Source organism: Periophthalmus magnuspinnatus, chromosome 8 (genome assembly GCF_009829125.3).
Source record: "Periophthalmus magnuspinnatus isolate fPerMag1 chromosome 8, fPerMag1.2.pri, whole genome shotgun sequence".
Classification (NCBI taxonomy): domain Eukaryota; kingdom Metazoa; phylum Chordata; class Actinopteri; order Gobiiformes; family Gobiidae; genus Periophthalmus; species Periophthalmus magnuspinnatus.
Window position 1 is genome coordinate 7,453,614 of NC_047133.1, and position 27,830 is coordinate 7,481,443.

At 39.9% G+C, this 27,830-nt stretch overlaps 1 protein-coding gene across 1 annotated transcript; it reads left to right on the top strand.

The window, feature by feature from the left end:
• Positions 1–303: 303 nt before the first annotated feature.
• On the top strand, positions 304–27,240 carry fam83fa (family with sequence similarity 83 member Fa). Its single transcript, XM_033971742.2, has 5 exons — positions 304–837; positions 13,249–13,416; positions 17,129–17,250; positions 21,175–22,112; positions 25,585–27,240. Exons 1-5 carry the CDS (start codon positions 364–366, stop codon positions 25,632–25,634), a joined length of 1,752 nt encoding a protein of 583 aa, XP_033827633.1. The 5' UTR covers positions 304–363; the 3' UTR covers positions 25,635–27,240.
• Positions 27,241–27,830: the final 590 nt, after the last annotated feature.

Genomic DNA, 27,830 nt, shown 5'->3' on the forward strand with positions numbered 1-27,830 from the left:
CACACACATACACACAAACATGCGCACACACACGCACACACACACCCCGACACAAACACGCACACACACACACACACACACCCCGACACACACACACACACACACACACACACACACACACACACCTCAGTGAAACAGCCGCGCGCTGCGTCAGGTACAAAAATCACCTCGTTATTAAATCTCTATGAAAAAGCTGTGACTCGTTCATGATGAAAGTCTCGCGGCGCAAACAGGACGTGGGCTGTGGTGACTCTCTGTGACTCACTGCGCGAGGCTCCGCCCCTCGCTGCTTGAGTCCCGTGCGCACCTGACGCACAGGTAGACGCTTCCAGCTCGAGAAAGGATCAGGAGCAGCGCGAGGCCATGGCGGAGTCCCAGCTCGCGGTGATGGATGACGAGAACGTGAACGAGAAAGTCCCGGAGACTCGGCCTGAGTTTTACTACAGTGAAGAACAGAGAGCGGCTCTGGAGCAGCTCGTGCGGAACGGGGACGGCGCGTTCAAAACGCGTCTGAAAGAAGACAACGCAAAAGACTTCCTGTCCGCGCGCGAGGTCAAGACTCTGCTCAAGAGTTTCCATGAGTATGAAAAGGACAGTGAGGGGGACGGCGCGGGGAGCGGGGGCACCAAGGGCTGCAGCAGCGCAGACTCCGGGGTGCACTCCACCTACTGGCCGCAGATGTCCGACACAGAGGTCCCCGCGCTGGACATCGGCTGGCCCGGCAGCAGCGGGCTGTACAAGGGGGTGACGCGCGTGCACGTGTACACGCACCCGCCCAAAGGGCCCGGACCCCACATCAAACAGGTGGTCCGCAAACTCATCCAAGAGGCGCACAAGGTACGTGCACAACAGCGGCATCTCCGCTGAAAGTCACGAGGGGCTGATGCTGCGCGTGATGCACATCTGATCTTATTATATTATTATATTATTATATTATTATATGATTATATTATACATCTGATCTTATTATATTATTATATTATACATCTTATTACTATAGTCCTGTGTATTACACGTGTGTATTACATGTTTGTATTACATCTGGGGCACAGTTCATAGTTTTTAAAAAGCATTTACTCTCACTTGTTTCATTCTGATGGAAAATGCCATTAGTCTGTGGATAAAAAGCAGCCCTCTGCCCCCCAGCACAGGGGGCTGATGGGTAATACTGACAGTAGTCGACCTGACAGTTGTACTATCCACAAAACCCCAGATCCTGCTTTTTAAAGTGAGCCCCGTCCAGCAGGGTCTGACCATATCTGTGGAAAGGAGGACACAGTCTTATCTGTCCTGTCTCACACTCACTGACCTACTTCAGCCAATTGCAGTCAATTGTCTGAAACAGTGAATGTGATTGGCCAGTGGTCATGTGACCAGTGAAAGGGGCCATAAAGTGACCTCAGGTATCTCCACTGCTCTAACGGAAAGTAACTGAAACTTCAAGTAAAGTCACTGAGGTATAGAAGTACTTCAACATGATTTATCTTTGAATCTAGAGTTGAGAAAGTACAAATACAGGTTTTGATTGTAAAAAAAAGTGTAATAAGTTCTGTAGGATTCTGTTCAGCTGCTAAACTAATGCATCTGAGAACAGGTTTTTGAACAAAAGGCTGGGGATTTTGTTGTAGTGCAGGAAATGCTGTTACTGGAAGAACTGCAGCTTTTGTGCTTCACTAATTGTGACCTTTCAAATAGCAATTGCTTCTATTCATTTCTTCTAATCATGTGGCCCTTCTCTCAAATACCACTAATTTAGCAGCGGGAGGTATTATGTAAAATATACTTTTTTTTTTCTTTCTATCATGCTATAACACCTCGTCAAAAACATGCCAATACCCCCTGTTTAATACTCCATAGAAGTAAAATACTCCTCTTTAATACTCCATAGAAGTAAAATACTCCTCTTTAATACTCCATAGAAGTAAAATACTCCTCTTTAATACTCCATAGAAGTAAAATACTCCTCTTTAATACTCCATAGAAGTAAAATACTCCTCTTTAATACTCCATAGAAGTAAAATACTCCTCTTTAATACTCCATAGAAGTAAAATACTCCTCTTTAATACTCCATAGAAGTAAAATACTCCTCTTTAATACTCCATAGAAGTAAAATATTCCTCTTTAATACTCCATAGAAGTAAAATACTCCTCTTTAATACTCCATAGAAGTAAAATACTCCTCTTTAATACTCCATAGAAGTAAAATACTCCTCTTTTAAAGTTGGCAAACCAATAAGTACTATAGTTACAGAAGTAGTGACATTGTAGTGACTTAATATATGATGAATATATTAAGTATGAAGTAGTAACAGTAGTCTGACATCTTTCTGAACCATTAAAGATGCATTATGGAACATTTCTGTTGCTAGATCTGCCACCTTATCTCCTTCAGTGAGATGTTATTACTTGGTCTGAGATGCTCCACATTACGGCATTAAACAGACGTCTATGTGGGGACGAGCGCGTGATGTCACCGCTCACATAACGCATTTATCAAAGTATTTTTAAGCAGTAAAAACAACTGTGATAATGAAACAAATGCTACTGACAACTGTAATGCCATACAGTGGAACATTTCAGGCAAAAAGTGATGGAACCTCCACTACAAAAGTTCCATAGTGCGCCAATCTGTTCATCTAAAACGACTCAATAAAAGAAACAAGTTCGCTGATTTCCGTGTTAGAAAAGTGCGGTGCCCAATGGGAGCTGACGTCGCCGTAAACGTCAACACAACAAAGCGACGCATGCTGTCGGCGCCCCCTATGGACAGCTAGCGAGTGGCGGATTTTTTAACAATTTGCACCAAAATGACTACGTAACGCTGCCGAATCCTACGAGTTTCTCCGATTAAGGAAATAGAACTGGAAAAGAAAGTGCGTACGTGACAGTGGGCGTGTCCAGGTGAGGGTGAAAACGGGGGTAGATCGGCAGAATGGCGTCATAAATATAAGCGATTAAAGATTAAACTCAAACGTGAATCACGGCAAATACAACTTCAGAGGCTCAATGAGACGAAACTACTAGAACATGTTAAAACCTTTGCAGAATGGGTCCACTTTAAGTTCATTGCTGTATCAGTTTATACCGATTATTCCACCTGTAAACCATTATTATTTATGATATAATTTATGCTTATAGGCAATAATGAGTAACTTTACAGCACCTCGGCTAATCTAGGTCAGCCTGTTTATTACCTGACGATGCAAAATATATTAAAGTGACTCATCTCTGTCTAAAATACACCTGAGCAAATCATTATCGAACATTAACTGTTTATCACCGACAAGCAGGTAACAACAAGCGAACACGCACTGAGCCAAGGCCACGTTTAAATGTCCTATTAAAGAAACCGTACGCCCATATAAGACTTTACGCTTGTTTAGCTAAGAGTTGACTTCAAAACAAACTTGTACAAACTACCATTGGCCTCAAGGTAAAGTGAAGTGATCAGACCAGATCCTTTTGTTATTATGAGATGTGATGTGCTGAGCTTTTTAGTAAATATCATTATAAAAGGGTCACAATGACGCATTTTGAAGTTCGATATATCGCAAAAACACAAGATTTAAACCTCAAAAACTATTGGAAATCTACAATATTGTTAAAAAAAAAACGTGAACTGCAAACATACTGTATAAAGAAGTGGACTAAGTGAGTGTGACGCCGATGATCACTTCTTATTTGTCTATGGCTGTGGTAAATAAACAGCAGAATGAAACACTTTAGTCATTAGTTTTGCATCTGTAATGGGTCGTACACGTTATTTATTCAAACTTTTATGGATTAAATCTTATCGTATAGCCAGAAATAACCAAAATTTTTCTAGTAGTGCAAAGAAAAAGTACACACGATGAATATTGCCCCCAAAAATACTGTTATAATATAATATAATATGATATAAATTTGAATGGTGTTTTATTAAAGATGGTGGACATGATTTTGTCTTAAAGCGGGGGTATTAATCAAACACATGCCTGAAGAGGTTTTAGATGTCATCCATGCACGTTTGAGTAAGTTAGCGATCTCTCCCAGGCCCTATTTAAGCCCTCTTTATGGTTAGATGTAAGATTCTGTACAAGGCTCCGCCCACAAACCGACATCACCCACGACAGTTCTCCATAAATATACAAAAACATGATACAAATCTGCACACAGCAACTTGACAAACCTGATGTGATGTGCAGTAGTTTCTTTAGCGGGATGCAGCTGATTGTGTCGTGATAGTGCTCTGAAGGGGGAGTGACTTAGCACGGAGAGCAAAGAGAGGGGAGACGAAAACGAAAGCGAAACCTTGTAAAAACATGCTAATTCATAATTTTTTTGTGAATTTTGCTTTTTCAAAACAATAAAACATAACAACAAGAGCCAAATATGTTTTTGTTACAGTTAATACTCCATAGATTTAAAATACCACGTCAAAAACAGTTCATTTTTAACGGTTTGCGATACTAACGCACGTTTCCTGATTATCGGACAATAACATGCTTCATAATTAGACACCGACAGTTCACAGTGGACTTATTCTGACTTCAGGAGCTGTTTATATTGCACATCTGCACTGGGGCCAGACACAAAGGTACAAAGGTCTTTTAAGTTTTCATATCGATCGATTTGGAAGAAGGAAGTTAGTTTCTCCATGAAAATTATTCCTCAAAATTGCAGAATGGGATGGATTTTTTATGTGTTGGTTCAAAAATAGTTGTTCATCAGGTTGTTAGTGAGTAATAACAAACATGATTCTGTTGAAAAGGTCTAAGGATGTGGTTTGGACCAAAGTTCAGTTCATTTTTAAAGTCCAAAAAAACTAAACTAATTGTCTCATTCATTCAGATTTTTTATTTTTTTGTTTTGTTATAAAACTGAATCAATCTAACGAAAAATGGTCAGTTTATACATGCTTATAAATGCTGATATTATGTTAAACGTGCACTTTGTAACTGTTTTGCTTGTCTCCATGGCAATATGATGTCTTTCCTGAGAATTTTCCACATTATTGCATTAAACTTCCAAACGCCACTAGGCCAAGTTACAGGTCAGAGCTGTGGAGAGGCGTGTGTGCTCAAAGTAAGAATGACTCTGAATCCTCTTAACGCTGTAAAACATATGTAATCGAATACATATATAAGAGTTCATTTTAACGCCATATTGTGGAACTTTCCGGGCAAAACGGTCACATCTCAACAGAGACGAGAAAGTGATGCATCTTCCACCAGAAAAGTTACACCGTGCTCATTTTGACAGTACAATTTCTGCCAATATAACTTGTTTTTGTGGAGTTTAACAGAGCCAGACTTGTTTTTTCCGTGCGGATCAGTGCGTCTGAGTGTGAGCGTCAGTTTGGACAGCTGCCGGACGCTTTAAGAAACTCGAGTTACACCTGAGCTACTACCACAGTTTTGTACTTTTCAGTTTCTCTCGGACAAATCGCAAAAGCCTGATTGATTCTGAAGCAGCGCTGTACTTTTTATAGACGGATTTTATCGTTTATTTGCAGATAAACTACAGATGCTGATCATTTTTCATGCAAACTTCACGTGTGCTGAAAGACGTCGCTTCAGGATGAAACGGGATAGGCCTCGTTTAGTCTTGTTATTAAAGGTGTAGTATGTAACATCACCTGAACGATTCCATGGAGCGGAAGTAATAATCGCATTTAACTCTTCGTGATCTTTTAATCTCTCACAAAACAGTCACGACCTTTAACCTTCATTCAGTTTTACAGAATACCGTGGAAACATGTCGCACATGATGCACTTCCTTAAAGTCAGAAATACTTGGCACTGATCCCAGAATCCTTCACTGTTCTATATTTTGACCTGGCACAGAACTCATCCATCAAAAATACATCGTGACTTCAGTGCCAAGACTAAGCCGTTTGTGCAGGTTTAATAACAAAGTACAAAGGTGATGATAAAAGAGCCATCCACCCGTCTCAGCGAATAGTAACGGTTTTTAAGCTCTATCTGAGGACTAAAACAGGTCTAAACCAGGACTAAACCAGGTCTAAACCAGGACTAAAACAGGTCTAAACCAGGACTAAACCAGGTCTAACCCAGGACTAATCCAGGTGTAACCCAGAACTAAACCAGGTCTAACCCAGGACTAAAACAGGTCTAACCCAGGACTAAAACAGGTCTAAACCAGGACTAAAACAGGTCTAAACCAGGACTAAAACAGGTCTAAACCAGGACTAAAACAGGTCTAACCCAGGACTAAAACAGGTCTAAACCAGGACTAAAACAGGTCTAAACCAGGACTAAAACAGGTCTAAACCAGGACTAAAACAGGTCTAACCCAGGACTAAAACAGGTCTAAACCAGGACTAAAACAGGTCTAAACCAGGACTAAAACAGGTCTAACCCAGGTCTAAACCAGGACTAAAACAGGTCTAAACCAGGACTAAAACAGGTCTACACCAGGACTAAAACAGGTCTAAACCAGGACTAAAACAGGTCTAAACCAGGTCTAACCCAGGTCTAAGCCAGGTCTAAACCAGGACTAAAACAGGTCTAAACCAGGACTAAAACAGGTCTAAACCAGGACTAAAACAGGTCTAAACCAGGACTAAAACAGGTCTAAACCAGGACTAAAACAGGTCTAAACCAGGACTAAAACAGGTCTAAACCAGGACTAAAACAGGTCTAGCCCAGGACTAAAACAGGTCTAGCCCAGGACTAAAACAGGTCTAAACCAGGACTAAAACAGGTCTAAACCAGGACTAAAACAGGTCTAGCCCAGGACTAAAACAGGTCTAAACCAGGACTAAAACAGGTCTAACCCAGGACTAAAACAGGTCTAAACCAGGACTAAAACAGGTCTAAACCAGGACTAAAACAGGTCTAACCCAGGTCTAAACCAGGACTAAAACAGGTCTAAACCAGGACTAAAACAGGTCTACACCAGGACTAAAACAGGTCTAAACCAGGACTAAAACAGGTCTAAACCAGGTCTAACCCAGGTCTAAGCCAGGTCTAAACCAGGACTAAAACAGGTCTAAACCAGGACTAAAACAGGTCTAAACCAGGACTAAAACAGGTCTAAACCAGGACTAAAACAGGTCTAAACCAGGACTAAAACAGGTCTAAACCAGGACTAAAACAGGTCTAACCCAGGACTAAAACAGGTCTAGCCCAGGACTAAAACAGGTCTAGCCCAGGACTAAAACAGGTCTAAACCAGGACTAAAACAGGTCTAAACCAGGACTAAAACAGGTCTAGCCCAGGACTAAAACAGGTCTAAACCAGGACTAAAACAGGTCTAAACCAGGACTAAAACAGGTCTAAACCAGGACTAAAACAGGTCTAACCAAAAACTAAACCAGGTCTAAACCAGGTCTAACCCAGGTCTAAGCCAGGTTTAAATCAGGACTAATCCAGGTCTAACTCAGGACTAAACCAGGTCTAACACAGGACTAAACCAGGTCTAACACAGAACTAAACCAGGTCTAACACAGGACTAAACCAGGTCTAACCCCAGGTCTATCCAAGGACTAAACCAGGTCTAACCCCAGTTCTATCCAAGGACTAAACCAGGTCTAACCCAGGACTAAACCCTGTCTAACCCCAGGTCTATCCAAGGACTAAACCAGGTCTAACCCCAGGTCTATCCAAGGACTAAACCAGGTCTAACCCCAGGTCTATCAAGGACTAAACTAGGTATAATTCAGAACCAAACCAGGTTTATCCAAGGACTAAACCAGGTCTAACCCAGGACTAAAACAGGTCTAACCCAGGACTAAACCAGGTGTAACCCAGAACTAAACCAGGTCTAACCCAGGACTAAAACAGGTCTAACCCAGGACTAAACCAGGTCTAACCCAGGTCTATCCACAGATTTATCCAAGGACTAAACCAGGATTAAACAAGGACTAAACCAGGTCTAAGTTGGGCCAAAACCATGTCTAGTTTGAGACAATCATTTTAGTAACACTGAAATAGAAAGTAAAAGCCACACTTCAGAACATTCTCCATGGAGACAGATAAGTTTGATGCCGTACTGTGAGATTATAACCAAATGAACTACATTTCCATGGAGACAAACAGAAGCAGGACATCCTCCAGGTGAAGGAAGAGCCATGTTTTTCTAGGTTTTTCAGTGCAATCAACAAAAATGAAGAAAAATATGCTTTTATTTTAGGTTAAATTATTGGTTAAAATTGTTACACTGTGGGGCTTTAACTCTAATAATTCAAATATATTCAAGACAATATGGCGTTTTACAGATTACTGAACCATACGTATATGCCGATACTTGTACAGACTTCTCAGATTACAATCACGTATACAGTATCTTTGAACCTGAAAAACAAAAAATACAGTTTCATATTTCTCCGCTCTCACTGGGACATTTTGTATCTCTACAGCCAGCACATAGCAAAGATCTCGACCAATCAGAGCGCGTCCTGCAGGCACGGCCCCGCCCCCGAGTCTAGCGCAGGTACATGCACGGGCAGATAAGGAGACACTCACACGATTACGTTTGTTTGAGTCACTCTGGAGGGAAACGCAGCTGCCAAAAACACTTCTATCACACTAAGAAAAAAAACAAACACGTGTCAAAGTTTGTGTTGGATGGATTTTATTTTATTCTGTCCCACAAAACCTGAAGCAGAGCCGAGTACTCCACAGTGGCACAGTCTGGTCCACTTTGTGATGTCATCAAGTGGTAATACAGGAAGTGCTCCGCTGTGTTTTTTGAACTCCGTACACCTTCACTATCCGACGTTTATTTGGACATTTCAAACCCTGGAATGTCCAATCTCGACTAAACTAAAGGTAAAATGGCAGCTGTTAACTTGAAAACTACCACTTCATGACATCATAAGGTGGGGATGCAGACAAACTAATGATAAAGTGTAACTCAAACATGTGTGAATGAAACAAAACACAACTCCAGGTCTGTTTTTGAGGAGGTAACAGCTTCACAAGAGTCAGTTTTGCATCAAATAACCTTTAAACACAAACACTTTTCCCACTTTGAGTACTCTTTTCATTCATTTTCTCTCTTCTTCTCTCTTATTATTTTCTTGCTCTTTTAAATACATGTCTCCTGAGTACCCCCCGGCTCTCCCTCCGTGCACCTGAGTGGATGTAGGCGCTCACTGGCTCACGGGGCAGAGCCAGAGCGGCGTGTCGACACCTGCTCCCGTTTAAGTCCCGATGACGAGCGGAGCCATAGGCCGAAGGCTACGGCCCGAGTCTCACCGCTTCATCATTCTATGGAAAAATACACGGAAACACGGGACGATCGGTTTAAAAAAAGGTTTTGAAAAATGCTTCCTTGTCTGTGGGTGTAGGGAGCGGCAAAATGTGTGGATCTCCGTAGAGAATGTTCTGAAGTATAGCTTTAACTTTTCATGACCGTGGAGTCGTACAGGTCACGGACCATCTCCAGATTGTTACAGAGTGTTGCTTTAATAGAGCTTTTACTTATTTACATCATGTCAGTTCAAATTAAAATGTACACACAACTAGTCAAACATGTACCAAATGAAATAGTATACAGTACTATACCTGATGTAGTCCTGGTTTAGTCCTTGTTTAGTCCTGGATTAGTCCTTGTTTAGTCCTGGATTAGTCCTGGTTAATCCTGGGTTAGTCCTGGTTTAGTTCTGGGTTAGTCCTGGTTTAGTCCTGGGTTAGTCCTGGTTTAATCCTGTTTTAGTCCTTGTTTAGTCTTGGATTAGACCTGGTTAGTCCTGGGTTAGTCCTGGATTAGTCCTGGTTTAGTTCTGGGTTAGTCCTGGTTTAGTCCTGGGTTAGTTCTGGTTTGGTCCTGGTTTAGTCCTTGTTTAGTCCTGGATTAGTCCTGGTTAGTCCTGGTTTAATCCTGTTTTAGTCCTTGTTTAGTCTTGGATTAGTCCTGGGTTAGTTCTGGTTTAGTCCTTGTTTAGTCCTGGGTTAGTCCTGGTTAGTCCTGGTTTAGCCCTTTAAAGTTCTTCTCTCACACTGAAAACACTCTGTACTGTACTGTACACTTCCCCTTTTTTATTTCATCATATCCTAAGTTCAAGTTTAAGAATCAAAAGAACAACAACAAATAGCCTTGGATCATGTGGTGGTTTAATCTGTAAACGCTGTTGTTCATGGTTAACAAAGAATTGAAGACTCAGCATTTTCGATTGCCAGGAAGAACCAGTTTCTCCAAACACAGTGGTTAATTAAACCTCGGGCTTCTTCAGTTGTATCTTTGTGTTGGTGGTTGCGTCAAAATGGGCGGAGCTTTTTAACGGTTGGGGTATTTCAAAAGTACTTCACGAGGGAATTACCTGTGTTTTTGAAATATGATGTCACTGTAACTGCTCTGCGTAGCCTGTCTGACGTGTTCGGCTGGGTACGAACAAATCAAAGAGTAAACTCTATTCAAACGGAGTCAGAACCGACCTTAAAGTGCAACACGCCCATGTGACCCGAATGAAAATGTGAAGACTTAATGTGGCTGTGTTATAATGTTGTTACCGAGTGAAAAACAGACCTGGAGTTGTGTTTTGTTTCATTCACACATGTTTGAGTAACACTTTATTATTAGTCTGTACATCCCCAAAGCTCAAAATGCTCTGTTCCACCTTGTGATGTCATGAAGTGGTAGTTTTCAAATGAACAGCTCCTTTTACCTTTAGTTCAGTAGAAATTGGACAGTCTAGAGCTGAAATTATGATTCTAGTGAAGGTGTATGGAGTTTAAAAACACAGTGGAGCACTTCCTGTATCACCATATGACGTCACAATAGTAGTAGTAGAAGTAGTAGTAGTAGTAACAAAAGCAGCAGTAGTAGTACGATTTGCAATAGTAGCAGTAGCAGCATCAGCACCAGTAGTAGTAGCAGTAGTAGTAGTAGTAGTAGCTGTTGTTGTTGTAGTAGTATCAGCAGTAGTAGTACTAGTAGTAGTAGTTGTAGTAGTAGCAATAGAGGCAGTAGTAGTAGTAGTAGTAGTAGTAGTAGTAGTAGTAGTAGTATAGTCCCATCTATTCTCATTCTCTTTGTGAGCCAATAAATTAATATTTTCAGCTAAACTCTTTACAAAAGCTCCAACTTTGTCCAGTGTGATTTTATTTTCACAGGATCTGTTCAAATGAGTCTTTAGTTTCAGTTGTAGTTTTTGTATCGATCAGTATCAGGGTCTCGGCTGTGACACCTGTACCACGTCCAGTGTATTTTGTTCCTATTTAGGGTCGACCGATCCGATACCCTGGAGTCGATACCTGATCTGCACGATTCAGTTTTGATCCTCCTGATCATAAACAGAACTGCAGCTAACGATCGGTTTAGTAGTTAACGAGACAAACGATTATTTGTCTTGTACAGTGAGACATTTTGAAAACATGATCAACCAAATAAAAGTGGAAATACGGTGACTGAAGGCTCGAATCAAACCTACTCTGCAAACTTTTCAGAGCTTTTCAGAGCTTTTATCCATGTCAGAGTTGTTTCCCTTCACCATTTAATCTCTCGAAGTTGTATTTGGAGCGATTCACATTTGAGTCATCTTTAATCGCTTATTTCCAAGACGCCATTTTGTCAATCAACCCCAAGTTTTCACCTCCACCTGGACACGCCCACTGTCACGTACGCACTTCCATCTCCAGGTTTATTTTCTTAATCGATGACACTCGTAGGATTCGGTATAAATGAAAAAAACAACCAGCTGCTCTCTAGTGTGATGCGCAGCTGTCCATAGGGGGCGCCGACAGCATGTGGCTTCCTGTGGTGATGACTCTGTTGAATGTGAACGTCGTGGATCTGTCAAAGCATCAGTTGGTCTGTTTGTTAGTGTGGTTTCATCTGCATGTAACACATTTATATATTACCCACAAAAATCCAGCTTTTATGGCTTTTATCGCGATCGTGACGAGCTGTTGCCGTACGTGTAATCTCTTTGAACGTGCAGCTTTCAGGCGTCATCAAACCAAAAACACAAAAAGATAAGATCATGCGACTGGAGACAAAGCCATGACCCTGACGTGCCGATACAATGACGCAAAACTCGGGAGCAGATGTTTCCCAGTGTAAATAAAAATAAATGTGAGCAGACTTTGTTCTAATCTGCACATGGGGTGAACGTAACAAAGTACAAGTAGTAAAATCTTGTACTTAAGTAGAATTTTAGGTATTTGTGCTTTACTTAAGTACATTTTACAGTTGATACTTTTGACTTTTACTTTCACTTCACTATGTTTGAGAGCAGTATCTGTACTTTTGACACCACTATAGTTCTGAACTAAGCTGGAAAGTAAAAAGTACTTTTCCTATGATTTCAGGGGTTATTTTGACCATATTCGCAGTAAAATCCTGACTAAAGTTTTCAAGGTCGAACTTCGACTTTGAGCAAACAAAAATAAATACACAATTTATGAGAGAAATCAAGAAACCGATTTGTATTTTTCCTGTTGATGAAAATCTCTATCGTACATTTAACACGATCAAATGAACTACACTTGTGTGAAATACTTTTTTTATAGTTCAACGTGAGCTTGGGCGAGGTTTGGCTCTATTGACTTTGGCTCCAATTTACTGAACCTGCTGTACGAGATCCTGTTTTTATGTCACTATTTTGTCCATAAATCAACATATGAACATTATTAACAAACCAATCATGTGTCTTCTTTGATTGACAGCTATATTTCAATCAATCAGTATCACTTAATTTGTCCCTGAGGAGCAGTTTAAGCACATGGAGCATTAAAAAAAATAAATTAATTAAATAAAAAAAAAAAAAAAAATAATAATAATAATAATAATACTAATAGAAAAGCTCAAGTTTGAGGAGAGGAGCAGCCCTCAGGACAAAAGTGTCCCTCCTCTGCGTCCTGCAGCATCACAGCAGCCTCTAGGGGGAGCCAGGTGAACTCTAGAACAGCTTCTGCCATATTTGGTATAGAAAGCCCGTTGTATTTGTGTAAAAAGTCTGTAGCATTTCAGAGCTAGCTATTTAGCATAACTAGCTCCATGCTGGGTCACCATGGATACAGAAAAAACAAACTGCTCAAATCACACAATCCAAAATCCTTATTTTCTGTCCTATGAACTGCACAGGGTCCACTTCTTAGTTGGTCAAAATCCCAAAATGTTAAGTTAAAATTTTAAAGATAAAAACTTTAAAAACTGCTCTGTGTGCCAGCCAGTCAGCCACAAGAGCAGCTAACCACCACCATGACAACCACAAAAGCCATTGTAACCGGCCCACCCCTTTTGATACAGTGTGTTTTGGCTCTCCAACCCATATAACCCAGCTCCTCTGTCGTCTCTAGGTGCTGGCGATCGCGATGGACCTCCTGACCGACCTGCAGATCCTCCAGGACCTCTTAGACGCCTCATCCCGACGCTCCGTGGCCGTCTACATCGTCCTGGATGAGGGCGGAGTACCTCACTTCCTCGACATGTGCTCCCGGCTCCAGATCAGCGCTGTTCATCTCCGGGTAAGAGCACACAAGGGGTTTCACTTCAGTGTTTAACAGGGACTTGGTGGAAAACAGTGTTGGTCGGATTACTTTGCAAAACTTATCTGATTACTGATAACGCCTTCAAAAAGTCATCTAATCACTTCTCTTATCATTTTATCTCAAAGGTAATGTGGTTACTGTTTACTGTAAGTTACTTTGAAAAGGAAACATGCAGCTCGACAAACAACTTCTAAAGAGTCACACTAACGACACTTTCTGTGATGGAACCTAATGTCAAACTCTCTACTCCATAAACCAATATCTTTATGGTTTTGGTTCACAGCTGATCTATATCTGACGTCAGAAGATCACTCAAAAAAAATCTATCAGTCTGTAATAATAAAGCACATTAAAAACATCCAGAGCCAAAGTGCTGAACAAACAGACTTCACATGGAATAACACGGAATAAAACAAGATAAGATTTCTGTTTATCTTTTGTTTACTGTTTTATGACCATAGACTGTGTCAAATGTTAAATGAAGCTCATCGACGCTAACAGTTATAGCGGTGAATTACGATCGTGAGTATCATAGCAACCAAAGAGCGAATCCGGAGCGAGGCTATTGAAGGTAACGCTCCTTCCCGCTGTCAATCAAACCTGTTCCTAACGCTAGTGGGAACGATCTCAGGGAAAGACGGCGCCTGATTTGTCTGTTATTAATGTTCACTGACAAAATAGCAAAATAAAAACATTAAGATCATGTAGAGCGGGTTAATACGAGCATTTTAAGACCAAAATGACGAGTCTGACAGCAGCAGTTACAGAGAGAGGGGCCACAGTTTTTCAGTAGAAAGTGAATTGGGGCCAGAATTGATGGAGCTTGAAGTGCGCACATGATCACTTCCTGTTGGGAAAGTGGTGGCTAGCAGGTTAGCTATGTCCATTTATATATACAGTCTACGTTTATGACACAGTTCTAAGGGTTACACACACTTTGGACAGGAAAAAAGTAATTAACTGTCTTCTACTCACTTTTCAAATGTGACTAGATACATTACTGCATTACTTAAACATGTCTCTTTTTACAGTAATCCTTTACAAAAGTTACATAATCCACCTTTTAAAAACTGTAAGTAAACACTGGCCTAGATTTGACTTGAGATTCTACCTGCGCTGGTGACACTGCACACATCTTATCTCGTGTTAGCTGCAGTTAGCGACCCCGATGCTAATGCTCCACTGTGTCACCTGATCGGGCTTTAAATAGGCCTTTTCACCGCTCTCAGTTCCTGATGCACGTTCACACTCTCCAAAACAGCTCCTTACAGTCGGCCTGTGTAACCAGAGCCACAATGAACTAACAAGTAAGTTTTTGTGCTAACAATCGGTCTGGTCTGAGGAGGAAGTGGACGGTAACAAAGAAAGAAGAAAGATATTTTAGGGAAATATAACTTTTTAGCAGTAGTAGTAGTCGTAACAGTAGCATAAGTAGTTGTCGTAGTATTAGTAGCAGTAGCGGTAGTAGCAACAGCAATAAACAAACAAAGTACAGCAGTAGTAGTAGCCGGTTAGCACGTTAGCTATGTACATTTATATATAGTCTATGTTTATTAGTAGGCCTTGTAGTAGTAGCAGTAGTAGTAGTAATGGCAATGGGAGCTGTATTTATGTTTGTATTTGTAATTGTAAAGCATATTCACATAGCTAACCTGCTAGCCACTGCGTTCCAATGTTAGCATAGCTTCACTTCCCAACCCCGAATTCACTTTCTATGGAAAATTTCACCATTTTGGTCTTAAAATGTTCGTATTAACCCGCTCGGCTGGTATTTTTATTTCGCTATTGTTTCTGTAAATTAAGGTATGAACATTAATAGCATTAGCAACAGGTTTGACTGACAGTGTTGCATAAGCGCCGCTCCCTGCCAAACCGGTGGCGTGGGCGGGAAGGGGCGTTACCTTCAACAGCCTCGCTCCGGATTAGCTCTTTGGTTGCTATGATACTCGCGGCCGGAATTGCAAATATGGAAGTCGGCTCTAAATCGGCCGCTATGACCGCTAGCCTCGACGAACTTCATTTGACTGGAGCCGACGCTGTAGATGACCTCACGCTCCCACAGTCCTCGCCTTTACACAGTCGATGGATTGAATCACGAAACACAAAAGCTGACGTCTTAATTAATGTTGACTCACTTATCCAATTATGCGCATGTCTTTACAGTCCCAGTCGCTCCCCTTTAAACAAATAGGATCTTTCTGTGTGGGTGAAGGCGTGGCCGCGCTGTTTGTCCGGGCACGTCGTATTATAACTGTAATAAATGATGTCGTGACAGACGTTTATGTAAGAAAAAAACAGTTAAAGTGCGAGGGGACAGAATACACAACATAAGGAAGTGGTAAAGGAAGGCCCATGTTACGCTGTTTTATCATCACAAACAGACCTGGAGTTGTGTTTTATTTCATTCATGTTTAACACACAAACCCTGCAGATTTAGGCAGTAGTTCTTCTCTCAAACACTCTGTTCCACCTTGTGATGTCATCATGTAGTAATACAGGAAGTGCTCCGCTGTGTTTTTAAACTGCATACACCTCCACTAGAATCATTTGGATCATTTCAACCCTGGAATTCCCAATCTCTACTGAACTAAAGGTAAATGGTAGAAGTTAACATGAAAACTACCACTTCATGACATCATAAGGTGAAACAGAGCATTTTAAGCTTTGAAGATGTAGACCAGGAGTGTCAAACACATTTTCACCGAGGGCCACGTCAGCAAAATGGCTGCCCTCACGCTCTGCCCTTTAACTTGTTAATTAACTGTTTCTGTATTTATTACTTATTACTTATTTTAAAATATTGCATTTGCCCAGATGTAAAAATATGGCTTTGTATCTATTAATAAAATGACATTTTAAGACCATCATACCTTTTAATTTACCCTGTCGAGGGCCACATAAAATGATGCGGAGAGCCACATTTGGCCCACGGACCTTGAGTTTGACACATGTGATGTAGACAGATAAAAAATAAAGGGTTATTCAAACATGTGTGAATGAAACAAAACACAACTCCAGATCTGTTTTTGATGAGGAAACAACATTATAACTCACAACAAAAGTCAATTTCTCATATTATAGGACCTTTAAGTAGTAATAACAATGTAATTTTAGTAGCAGTAGTTGTTGTAGTAAAAGTAAAGGTTGACACTTTAGTAGTACCAGTTGTTGTAGTGGTTGTGGTAAATTAAAGTAGAGCAGTTTTACTATGAGCCGTAGAATGAGTAATCTAATATCATACCTAGTACTATCAGTAAACCTGCAAAAGTAGTAATAGTAGAGGCAGTAATTGCAGTAGCAGCAATAGCAACAACAAGTATTAGTAGTAATAGTACAGGTGGTGGTAGTAGCAGTAACTACAACTTTATTCGAGAGGGAGATACATACAGAGAGAGAGTATAAGTATAAGTATAGTACATAGACTAGTACACGCCCATGGACGACTATGGAACCTACTGGACGACTGAGGGATTAACAGATATAACTCCACATGGGAATATAAAAGAAAGTACAACCGTTTAATGTGTAACATCACATTCTATTGTCTAAAGAAAGAGTGTTTTTATTATCATCGTGGTATTGGAGTCAGTATCGAGCATCAAGTCTATTCCTTAGTATTGTATTGTACAGTAGATCTATAGTAATTGTACTTTTGTGCATTAAGGTCCGTCTGTTTTCCTTCTGACAGAACCTGCGAGTGCGTTTGGTTCGGGGCTGTGGTCTGGCTCTGTCCAGTGGAAGACTTCCTGGGTCCCTCTGCTCTAAGTACATGCTCGTGGATGGAGAGAAGGTCATGTTCGGATCGTATAGGTCAGTTACAGCAACAACATACAAAAAAAAGCGGGTATTTTACTTCTATGGGGTATTGACTTAACACTTTTAGATCACCACGCTTGCTTTGACTGTTTTGAAAATGCTATATTTGCCGGAAACAATGCATTAACGTGATTTGTGAGTTTTGCTTTTGACGCTTCCCTCCCTTTGCTCTCTGTGCTAAGTCACTCCTCCTTCAGAGCACTATCACAACACAATCAGCTGCATCACACTAATGAAACTACTGCACATCACATCAGGTTTGTGAAGTTACTGTGTACAGTTTTGTATCATGTTTTGTATATTTATGGAGCGATTGTCGTGTGGGAGCATGGGTGACGTAGACTTGTGGGCGGAGCTTTGTACAGCTTACCGTAAGGAGAGTTTGAATCGAGCCTCGGAGAGATGACAAAATTAGTCAAACATGCATGGATGACATCTAAAACCTCTTCAGTCATGTTTTTGATGAGGGAACTATATTATATCCATACACTGTATATATAAATGGACATAGCTCACCTGCTAGCCGCCGCGTTCTATATCGAAACTGAGCATGGGCGCGTTTATGACTCCATCGACCCTGGCTTCAATTCACTTTCTATTGAAAAAACATTCACCCCTCTCTCTGTAACTGCTGCTGTTAAACTTGTCATTTTGGTCTTAAAATGTTCGTATTAACCCGCTCGACACGATCCTGGGGTTTTTATTTTGCTATTTTGTCTGTGAATCAAGAAACAAACATTAATAACACACTCACTTAGTCCACTTCTTTGTAAAGTAAATGGTTTTAACATGGTAGAATGTTCTTTCAGCCACTTCATACTTACTGATCTCATATTTATTCAAATGCAGCCCATAATCCCAGACCCTTCATGGTACTGAAGTATTTTTTACCCTATAGAAAAGCAGCTGATGGTGCAGTATATAGAGTGATTAGAGTGTGGAGAGTCCTGTTTTCAACTTAAAGACATGAGCAGAATTACAGCTTTTTTTTTTGTCTTGTTCAGTGTCTTTGGGTGTTTTGAAAGGCACTTATAAATAACATGCATTATTATTATTATTTCCTGTGAAACCTTTATTTGATAAAAAAAAAAAAGAATCTTAAAAGACCATAATTGAGCCTCTCTGCTGTGACTTCAAACCATAATGAACTTTTATTGTAAGACCCGGAATCTGAATACAAAAAATAAAAATTTGCTCAACTTGTAACTTGACGTCAAATAATTCAAACAAAAACGTCATATATCGCCGAAAGTGACTGTTGGTTTTACTTGTATAAATGAGACAGCATTACGGTAAAGGACGAGCGTCTGGTTTAAATTCTCGTTTGCACAATAACTTTACAAATCAAAATATTACATTTCAACATTTAACCTTACAGTTAGTCTTATTTAAGTAGCAATTTTCCCAGATATTTTTTTTCCAATATTAATTTCTTAGTCCACTTTACCACCACTTTTTTTTTTTTTTTTTTTACTTATTTTGCAGTTTCAGTTACTGTCTTGTAAAAATAAGTCCTCTGTGTATCGTCTGCATCAAATTAGCATTTTATTTTCAGATAATCAGGAAGTGCGGGATAGCATGCTAGATACTGTTAGCATTACCATGACAGCACGTCGCTCCAGCCTTTGAAAGTTGTGAAAAGCACTTTTTAAGTCACTGAGGTGAGGTTTTCATTTTTTTTAGCCATAAAAATCATGTTAAAGGAAGTATTAGCATGTACTTTTGCCTTTTTTTAACACAACTACCTCTATTTTACATATCCATCCTTATTTTTCCTTCCTGGTGGCACCTGCGCTCTGATTGGTCGTCTTTGGGGGACAACGTTAAGCACATTACCGTAATGACAGTAACATATTTAAAGAGCCCCGTGCCTCTGCTTTGAGACGCCGCTTGAATTTACATGAAGCACAATTGGTTGCGGAGTTACGGTAATGGGAAGTCTGTGATAGCATCCGACGCTATAGAGTTAAAATGAACTAGTTTTGTTGTTTTAAGCGGCTTCAGATGCCCTTCCCGATTCAACCGTTTAAAAAAAATACGTTTTTCCATGCTTGGGGTTGACACAAAGACGATACTATGTTTTTAATCCCTTGTTTATTGTCCTGAACTGAATGTTTGGGACACAGGGAGACAGATAAATCCATTATATTGTCCCCAGGGGGCGTTGTAGATGTCATTTGTGGAGCTTTATAATGAGAGGAGCAAACAGCCATGCATCAGAGCTGTCCAGTCAAATGTCACGTCAGCATTTGGGACCAGAGCCGCTGCAGATGGCGAATGGTTATGTAGTCAAGGTCCTATATTACACAAAACGGACCCGTGTGAGCGTTAAGCCGTGTTATAATGCTGTTACTTCATCAAAAACGTAGCGGCTGTAGCTAATCTAACCTCACCAAGATGACACATGTTTGAACAGCCTCATTTATTTAGCTTTTTAATTGATTTTTTACCAAGGTTTAGTGCGGAGAAAAGGTGATCGTGACACTGCCTGAATACAGAAATCATCATTGGTTTTATTCTTTTGTGGAGGGTTTAAATCCGGCCTTGTTCGCTGTGTTTCTTTGTGATGTGGCGCCGTGGCCTGGAAGGACAGTGGAGCTCTGTAATGATTTTGATTTGGTTAAAAATGAACAAGGATCAGGGAGTTTTATATAAAAGAAAACTCTGTAAAAGTGACTGTATCTGATTTTTACCGTCTAAAAACATGAAAAACAGAAATAGTTCAGTTCAGTTTAACAGTTTGCAATGGTCCAAAGTTATTCCTCACTTACCGTATGAGGTCCTATATTACGTAAAATGGACTATTGTGTAGCTTTAAGGCGTGTTATAATGTTGTTACTTCCTTTATTACTAATCTGTCCACATCTCCAAACCCTAAAATGCTCTGTTCCACCTTGTGATGTCATGAAGTGGTTGTTTTCAAGTTAACAGCTCCGTTTTACCATTTGTTTATTAGAGATTCGACAATTCCAGCGCTGAAATTATCCAAATGATTCTAGTGAAGGTGTGTGGAGTGTAAAAACACAGTGGAGCACTTCCTGTATTACCGCATGACATCACAAGTGGGAGCCGTTTGAGAGAAAAACTCGGCGTAAATATATTAAAATATCAGAAAACAGCATAATATGGCTCATTTAAGTGCTTTTCACAACTTAAACACACTTATAGGAGCCATATTGTGCTGTGGAATGGAGTGGAGTTTTGTCATCAGAGTGAAGCTACCGGCAACTAGCATGCTAATCACTCGTATCCTGATTTTCGGACAGTAACAGTGGACTTATTTTGACCTCAAGAGCTGCTTATACAATATATCTGTACTGGGGCCAGACACATTTTGATCAAATACATGGGAAACGTGGTAAATTCTGCGTAATACCTCCTCTTTAAGAATAATTCAGGCTTAGTAACTACTTAATTAACAGGTTAGGACGACAAAAGTCTTGTACCTGATTGTTATAACATTATTCCCTCATTAAAAACATGACTGAAGAGGTTACATATGTCACTTTTGAGTATTTTAGCGATCTCTCCTGGGCCTTTTCGAACCCTCTTTACAGTTAGCGGTTAGATTCTGTACAAGGCTCCGCCCACAGGCCTTCATCACCCATGCTCCCACACGACAATTCTCCATAAATATACAAAAACATGATACAAAACTGTACACAGCAACTTGACAAACCTGATGTGATGCGCAGTAGTTTCATGAGTGCTCTGAAGGGGGAGTGACTTAGCGCAGAGAGCAAAGGTTATGTTATGTGTTAGCAGTTAATAGCCCATAGAAGTAAACTACCTCCTCTTTAATAACACTTTGTTCATTATGAAGTCTTAGTTCATGCTTTATTAAGGTTAATTAAGGTGTAGTTATCATGATGTAACAGCAAAATGAGAAAATATTAACATAAAGCTGTTTTTGTGCAGTTTCACTTGGAGTTCATCTCGCATGGACCGAAACACGATCACAGTGATGACGGGGCAGGTTTTGGACGTCTTCGATCAGGATTTCAGAGAACTCTACGCCATTTCCGAACAAGTTGACCTTTACCGCGAGTTCAACATCACCAAACCGCCCGTCACCTCCCCCCTTAAGAAACCCAAAGTAGAACCCATCAGACCAATCCCCGTCACTACGTCTCGATTCCAAATGTCGACTGGAGATTCAAAGCAAATCGAAAATGTCAAAGTCCCAGCGCATAAGTACCACAATCCCAAATATTCGCTAGTTTTCGGGAATAACACGGGTTTGACGAGATCGCTGCAAGATCTGCCCTCCGCTAAAGACTCCGTAGCTAGCGCGAATACTCAAAAAGGCGGCGTGCACAGCAGTTTTCTGTACGCTAGCAAGGACGTTAAGCTTGACAAAACAGAGGGTCAAAGTTCGAGGTCGAATGTCGGGGAGGAAGAGCACGAAGTGAAGCCGAATCTGAAGAAGCATCATTCCAAGAAACAGCTTGCTTCATTCAAGAGTTTTCTAAAAGGGAAGCATACCCACAATGCACCACCAGAGACTATAGATGAAGGCACGGTCACCCAGCACAGCCCGGCACAGAAAGGTAGATTGGGAACGTCACATAGTCCGCTACAAAATGGCAAACTGGGAACATCGCATAGCCCGGTTCCGAATGGGAAACTGGGAAGGTCATACAGCCCAGTTGCGAATGGGAAAGTGGGATCGTCACACAGCCCGGTAACGAATGGAAAGGTGCTGTTGGTGGATGCAAATGGGGGGAATGATTCCGAGGATGGGTTTGAGATCTTGGAAAAACCGGGAACGCCGAAGAACAAAAGCAAGAAGAGTGGGAAGCTTCTACATCGGAGCGTGTCCCTACAGGCCATGGACGTCAGCGCGGGAGAAGAGGGTGGGTGCATGTTTTATTTATATAAATACCACCTTTATGTTTTATAGATGCACTGTAAATAATTAATATATATGAGTTAAAAAAGAGGAACAAAATGATTAGAATTTGGAATATTAATTTTGTTTTGGCTTTACATTCTGATTTATTAGAGCTAAAGGGCCTGTATTATACTATTTTCTGATCTATGTTATAATGTTTTCTCATCACAAACAGACCTGGAGTTGTGTTATTTTTCATTCACACATGTTTAACTCAGAAAGCAAAGTTTTTCTCTCAAACAGAAAACACTCTGTTCCACCTTGTGATGTCATCATGTGGTAATACAGGAAGTGCTGCGTGTGTTTATAAACTCCACACACCTTCACTAGAATCATTTGGATCATTTCAATCCTGGAAGTCCCAATCTCTGCTGAACTAAAGGTACTAAAAGTTTACATGAAAACTACCACTTCATGACATCACAAGGTGGAACAGAGTGTTTTCAGTTTGACAGAAGAACTCTAATAAACCTAAACATGCAGGATTTGTGTGTTAAACATGTGTGAATGAACCAAACACGACTCCAGGTGTGTTTGTGATGAGGAAATAAACCCATTGACCCAGTTCATTTGGAGTTTTCTTTAAAATTCTATGACTCAGATTCGTTCCAGAGTATGTGTAGATTCAAATCAGGTCTATTTTTAAACGTACTTAAACTTGCTGATGCATTCATTTTATAGACCTGTTTCTAGGGGCCACGGTTTCTTGGCAGGAAACTGTTCTTGTGAAATATGTAGACGTGAAGGCAGTGCTGTCGTTCAAACGCACAGCCAAAGCCAATGGGGGCTGCAGCACATTTAAACAGGCCTGTACATGACGTTTATAATGCGTGCAATAATCGTTATACGTTTGGTCTGTGCCTGTTTCAAGGTATAATAAAAGACCACATGAGACTAAAGACGAAAAAAGGGGTTGGGTTTATCTTGGCGTATTAACAAATGTAGGAAACTAGGGCAAAAACAAGTCTAAACTAAGTCTACTCTAAATGAGAACTAACTCTGGATCGACTAAACCCTTGGGACTTGGTCTGTTTCCATTTGAATCTAAAACCAAACCAGGACCCGGTCTAAACCCATCGAACAGGTCCCAGTTGTAAACCAGGTCACAGCGACGACTTTGACTTAACCAGGACTAAAGCAGGAATAAACTAGGCTGAAAAATGAAGACTTAATCCAGGACTAAACCAGGACTGAACCAGGACTAAACCAGGATTAAACAAGGACTAAACCAGGACTAAACCAGGATTAAACAAGGACTAAAGAAGGACTAAACAAGGACTAAACCAGAACTAAATGACTAAACAAAGACTAGACAAGGACTAAACCAGGACTAAACCAGGATTAAACAAGGACCAAACCAGGACTAAACAACGACTAAACCAGAACTAAACGACTAAACAAAGACTAGACAAGGACTAAACCAGGACTAAACCGGAACTAAACAAGGACTAAACAAAGACTAGACAAGGACTAAACCGGGACTAAACCAGGACTAAACCGGAACTAAACAAGGACTGAACAAGGACTAAACAAGGACTAAACCAGGACTAAACCAGGACCAAACCAAGATTAAAGAAGGACTAAACCAGGACTAAAGAAGGACCAACAAGGAATAAATCAGGACTAAAACAGGACTAAACAAGGACTAAACCAGGACTAAACCAACCACTAAATATGTCAAAAAAGGCTAAACCAAGAGTAAACTAGAACTGAACCAGGACTAAACACCAAGACGAAACCAGGAATAAACTAGGACCTAATCACGACTAAACCAGATCTGAATCATGACTAAACCAGGACTAAATCAGGACTAAACCAGGATTTAATCATGACTAAGCCAAATCTGTTTGTTCCCAGTTTACTTTGAGTGTTACAGTTTTTCCATGATTAAACACACCTCACACAGTCTGGCTCCGGCTCTTGTCTTTGAGCCTGAGGTTTAAGTTTGATCGAAAAACAAGGCCACGTGTCAGCTCTGACTCACTACTGTACAAATGTCACATGACACAGTCTGACGGCATTTTCTAAAACTCGGATCAGGAAACTCTGAACAAGTAAGGGAACTGTTAGAGGCCCAATGACTCATGGGAGTTTTGGAATAATAAAAATAATTATCTTAATCATCAATAAGTTATAATTTAAGTGTTTTCTAATTCAGTTCACAAACTCATCAGTGTAAACGCCAACGCTGGAGGCAAAGTGTGTGTCTGGACTGTTTAAAATATAAAATATATCCATGAAATTAAATGTTGACCTTAAATACATATATTGTGTAACTCTTACTTGATATTGATCCTAATAATAATGATTTACAATAGTATTATTATTTAATTTCAATTTTAATTATATTTTTCATTATACTTTTATTGTAATTTAGTTTATTATTATTATTATTATTATTATTATTATTATTATTATTATTATTATTATTATTATTATTAATTTTATTTTGTGGCTGATCCGATAAAATGTGTACTTTACTTTTTTGTATATCTGTCATGACTTCCTATACAGTAGTTTTTTGTTTTCTTTTTTTTTTATTAAAAGCAACATGTGTATTTTATCTAAATCTACTTAAAGGTCCTATATTACACAAAACTGACTCCTGTGAGCTATAAACCATGTTATAATGTTGTTATTTCATCAAAAACATACAAAAACATACCTACTGAACCTTTCCCTTCTTAAAAACATGTTTATGACTCGTTAGTTAACGGCAGATAAGATCTGCACAGTCACAGCAATAACAAGAAACTACTTTCAGTTTTTCTTTTGCCGTATAAAGATAATTTGAGTTATAAAAAAATCACTCCATGGACAAAAATTTGGCAAAAAAAAAAGAAAACACATTTTGTCTATTAGGGCCATTTTTAAAATCAAATGGTGTCTGTGCATAACGTCTATACTCTACAAACAAGTCAGTGTTGGCCCTTTTATTTCAGTGAACAGAGTCTATGCTTGTTTATTTTTTTGTTTCATTCACAGATGTTTTAGTAACCCTGCATTACTAGTCTGTCTACATCTCCAAAGCTCCAAACGCTCTGCTCCACCTCGTGATGTCATGAAGTGGTAGTTTTCAATTTAACAGCTCCTTTTACCTTTAGTTCAGTAGAGATAAGTGGCAATCCCAGGTCTGAACTCATCCAAATGAATCTAGTGAAGGCGTATGGAGTTTACAAACACAGTGGAGCACTTCCTGTATTACCACATGATGACATCATAAGGTGGAACAGAGTGTTTTCAGTTGCGTTTGTCAGCCTAAATGTGCAGGGTTTGTGTGTTAAACATGTGTAACCTGTAACTTGTAATGAAAAGAATCACGCTGCACATTTAAAGTAAACTCCAAAGTATAAACTAAAGTAACTACTGTGTGTTGTACTGCACGTAAATATTAAACATGAGCTTAATTATTTTTATTTTTATTTCTTCTCTAGGTTCTAGAAGTCGACGGAGACACCCAAAAAAGAACTGTATCCAGCAATGAGAGGAGAGCTTTATTTTTTGATATTTTTTTAACGTGTGGAGTCCGCAGATCGTGCTCCCGTTTCCTGGTGATGTCACTGCTGCGGACATGAGACTGTTTACCGCCTTTGTGCTTTTGGGCGCGGCACTGTTTCAATCACCAGCTGTTTGACCTCCTACTGAAATGACTGGGTAAATATTAGCTTGGGGAGACAACTGAAAGTACAGCTAATGCCATTGTTTTTGTATGTTTGTCAATTTTTTTTTTTTTTTTTTTTTTACATTTTTGCTGTTTAACCCAATAATGGAGATTTAACCAGCAACCTCCAAGTTTAGTTTTGATAACGAGACTTTTCCCATGGCAAAAAAAACAACAACTTTATAAACCAGGAACGCCACGCAGTAACGTTTTGCGTATGAAATATAAATTATTATCAAATGAAGAAGAATGATCATCATGAGAGTTGCTATGTAGGTTGGTGGTTTGATTCCCACTGCACTCTGTGTCATTGGTGTGTCCTTGGGCAAGACACTCCAGACACACACCTTGCCTCCAGCGTCGACGTGTACACTGATGAGTTCGTGAGTTAGCATTATTGCAGTTGTTGGGTTGAACTAGCCGGTATCAGTTATTAATGGTAACTCCAGTTCTATGAGTCCTATAGAGGTTATGCAGATGACATCGCAGCTTTTGATTGGTAAAAGTAAAGACGTGCAAAAGCTCAAAACGCTAAATCGAAAATGTGACAGAGCTGCTGCAGTTTAATCACAAATATAAAAGTCTATAACTCAAGACAAAACAAGACATTTAAAACAAGAAAATCAAGTTAACAGAAGAAAACCAGTGAACAGCTAGCTAAAACGCACCATGGAAGTGAAACAAAAGTCTGGAAGGTGAAACCAAGATGGCGTCGCATTATTTTCAATAGCCTGTACTGACTGGCGCATAGAATACTGCCCAGAGTGACCAGTTCTGACCAATCAGAGCGATACCTGCTAGAGCGGAGCTAGCACTAAAGGCTAAATTTTACAAAGCGAACGTTTAGACGCTTTGATGATTTAAATTTTCTAAAAAGTTCATGTTGTGAAAAGAGAGAACAACATCCACAAAATGCGACCTTTGTGAAAGCAGAACACGGCCAGTTTGAATGTCTAAAAGTACCTGCAGTACCTAGAGCGGCCACTAGTCGACCTCGCCCCAGGACAGAGCAGGAGTGTCTTATCCAGTTCTTAGTATAAATCCATGACACACTCACATTTATCACTGATACAGACTTTGGATCTGACACAAAACAACTGAACCTTTCTCTCCTTGAAAAACATGTTTATGACTCGTTAGTTAACGCCAGATAAGCTCTGCACAGTCACGGCAAAGCAAAAAACTACTTTCAGTTTTCCTTTTGCCGTATAAAGATAATTTGAGCTATAAAAAAATGCTCCGTGGACAAAAATTAGGCCAAAAATCACATTTTGTCTGGCCATTTTTCAAATCAAATGGTGTCTGTGCATAACGTCTATACTCTACAAACAAGTCAGTGTTGGCCCTTTTATTTCAGTGAACAGAGTGTATGCTTGTCCCAAATCTGAAAACAAGAAGAAAGAAAGAAAGAAAGAAAGAAAGAAAGAAAGAAAGAAAGAAAAAGAAAGACAGACAGAAATTATTACTTGAATAGTTACCCATAGAAACCATTCTGCCCCGTTTGGCCTGACTGAATACGCTGTGTTCACATAACCTTGACTAAACATAAAATAGATCTTTCAATTCTAATGTTTCCTACTGTACAAAAACACTTAAAAAGCAATATCTTAAAAGTGCACTGTGTAACTTTCCTGGTATGAGGTCCGCCACCTGCTTGTCTCCATGGAGATGTTCCTCAGTTGCATTTATTTAGTAACAGTTGTTTTTAATGTGCAAAAAACCCCCCCAAATCTTTAGATGAGTTTAATTCCACGCTATGAACATTACAAGCAAAACAATAACGTCGCCATGGAGACAAGCATTTGACGACAGATCTTCCATCAGAAAAGTTACATAGTGCACCTTTAAATGAGGGTGCATAGGCTAACATTATGAAAAGACCCGTATTATGCAATTTTCTGATCTATGTTATAATGTTGTTTCCTCATCAAAAGCAAAAAACACTCTGTTCCACCTTGTGATGTCATCATGTGGTAATACAGGATGTGCTCCATTGTGTTTTTAAACTCCACGCACCTT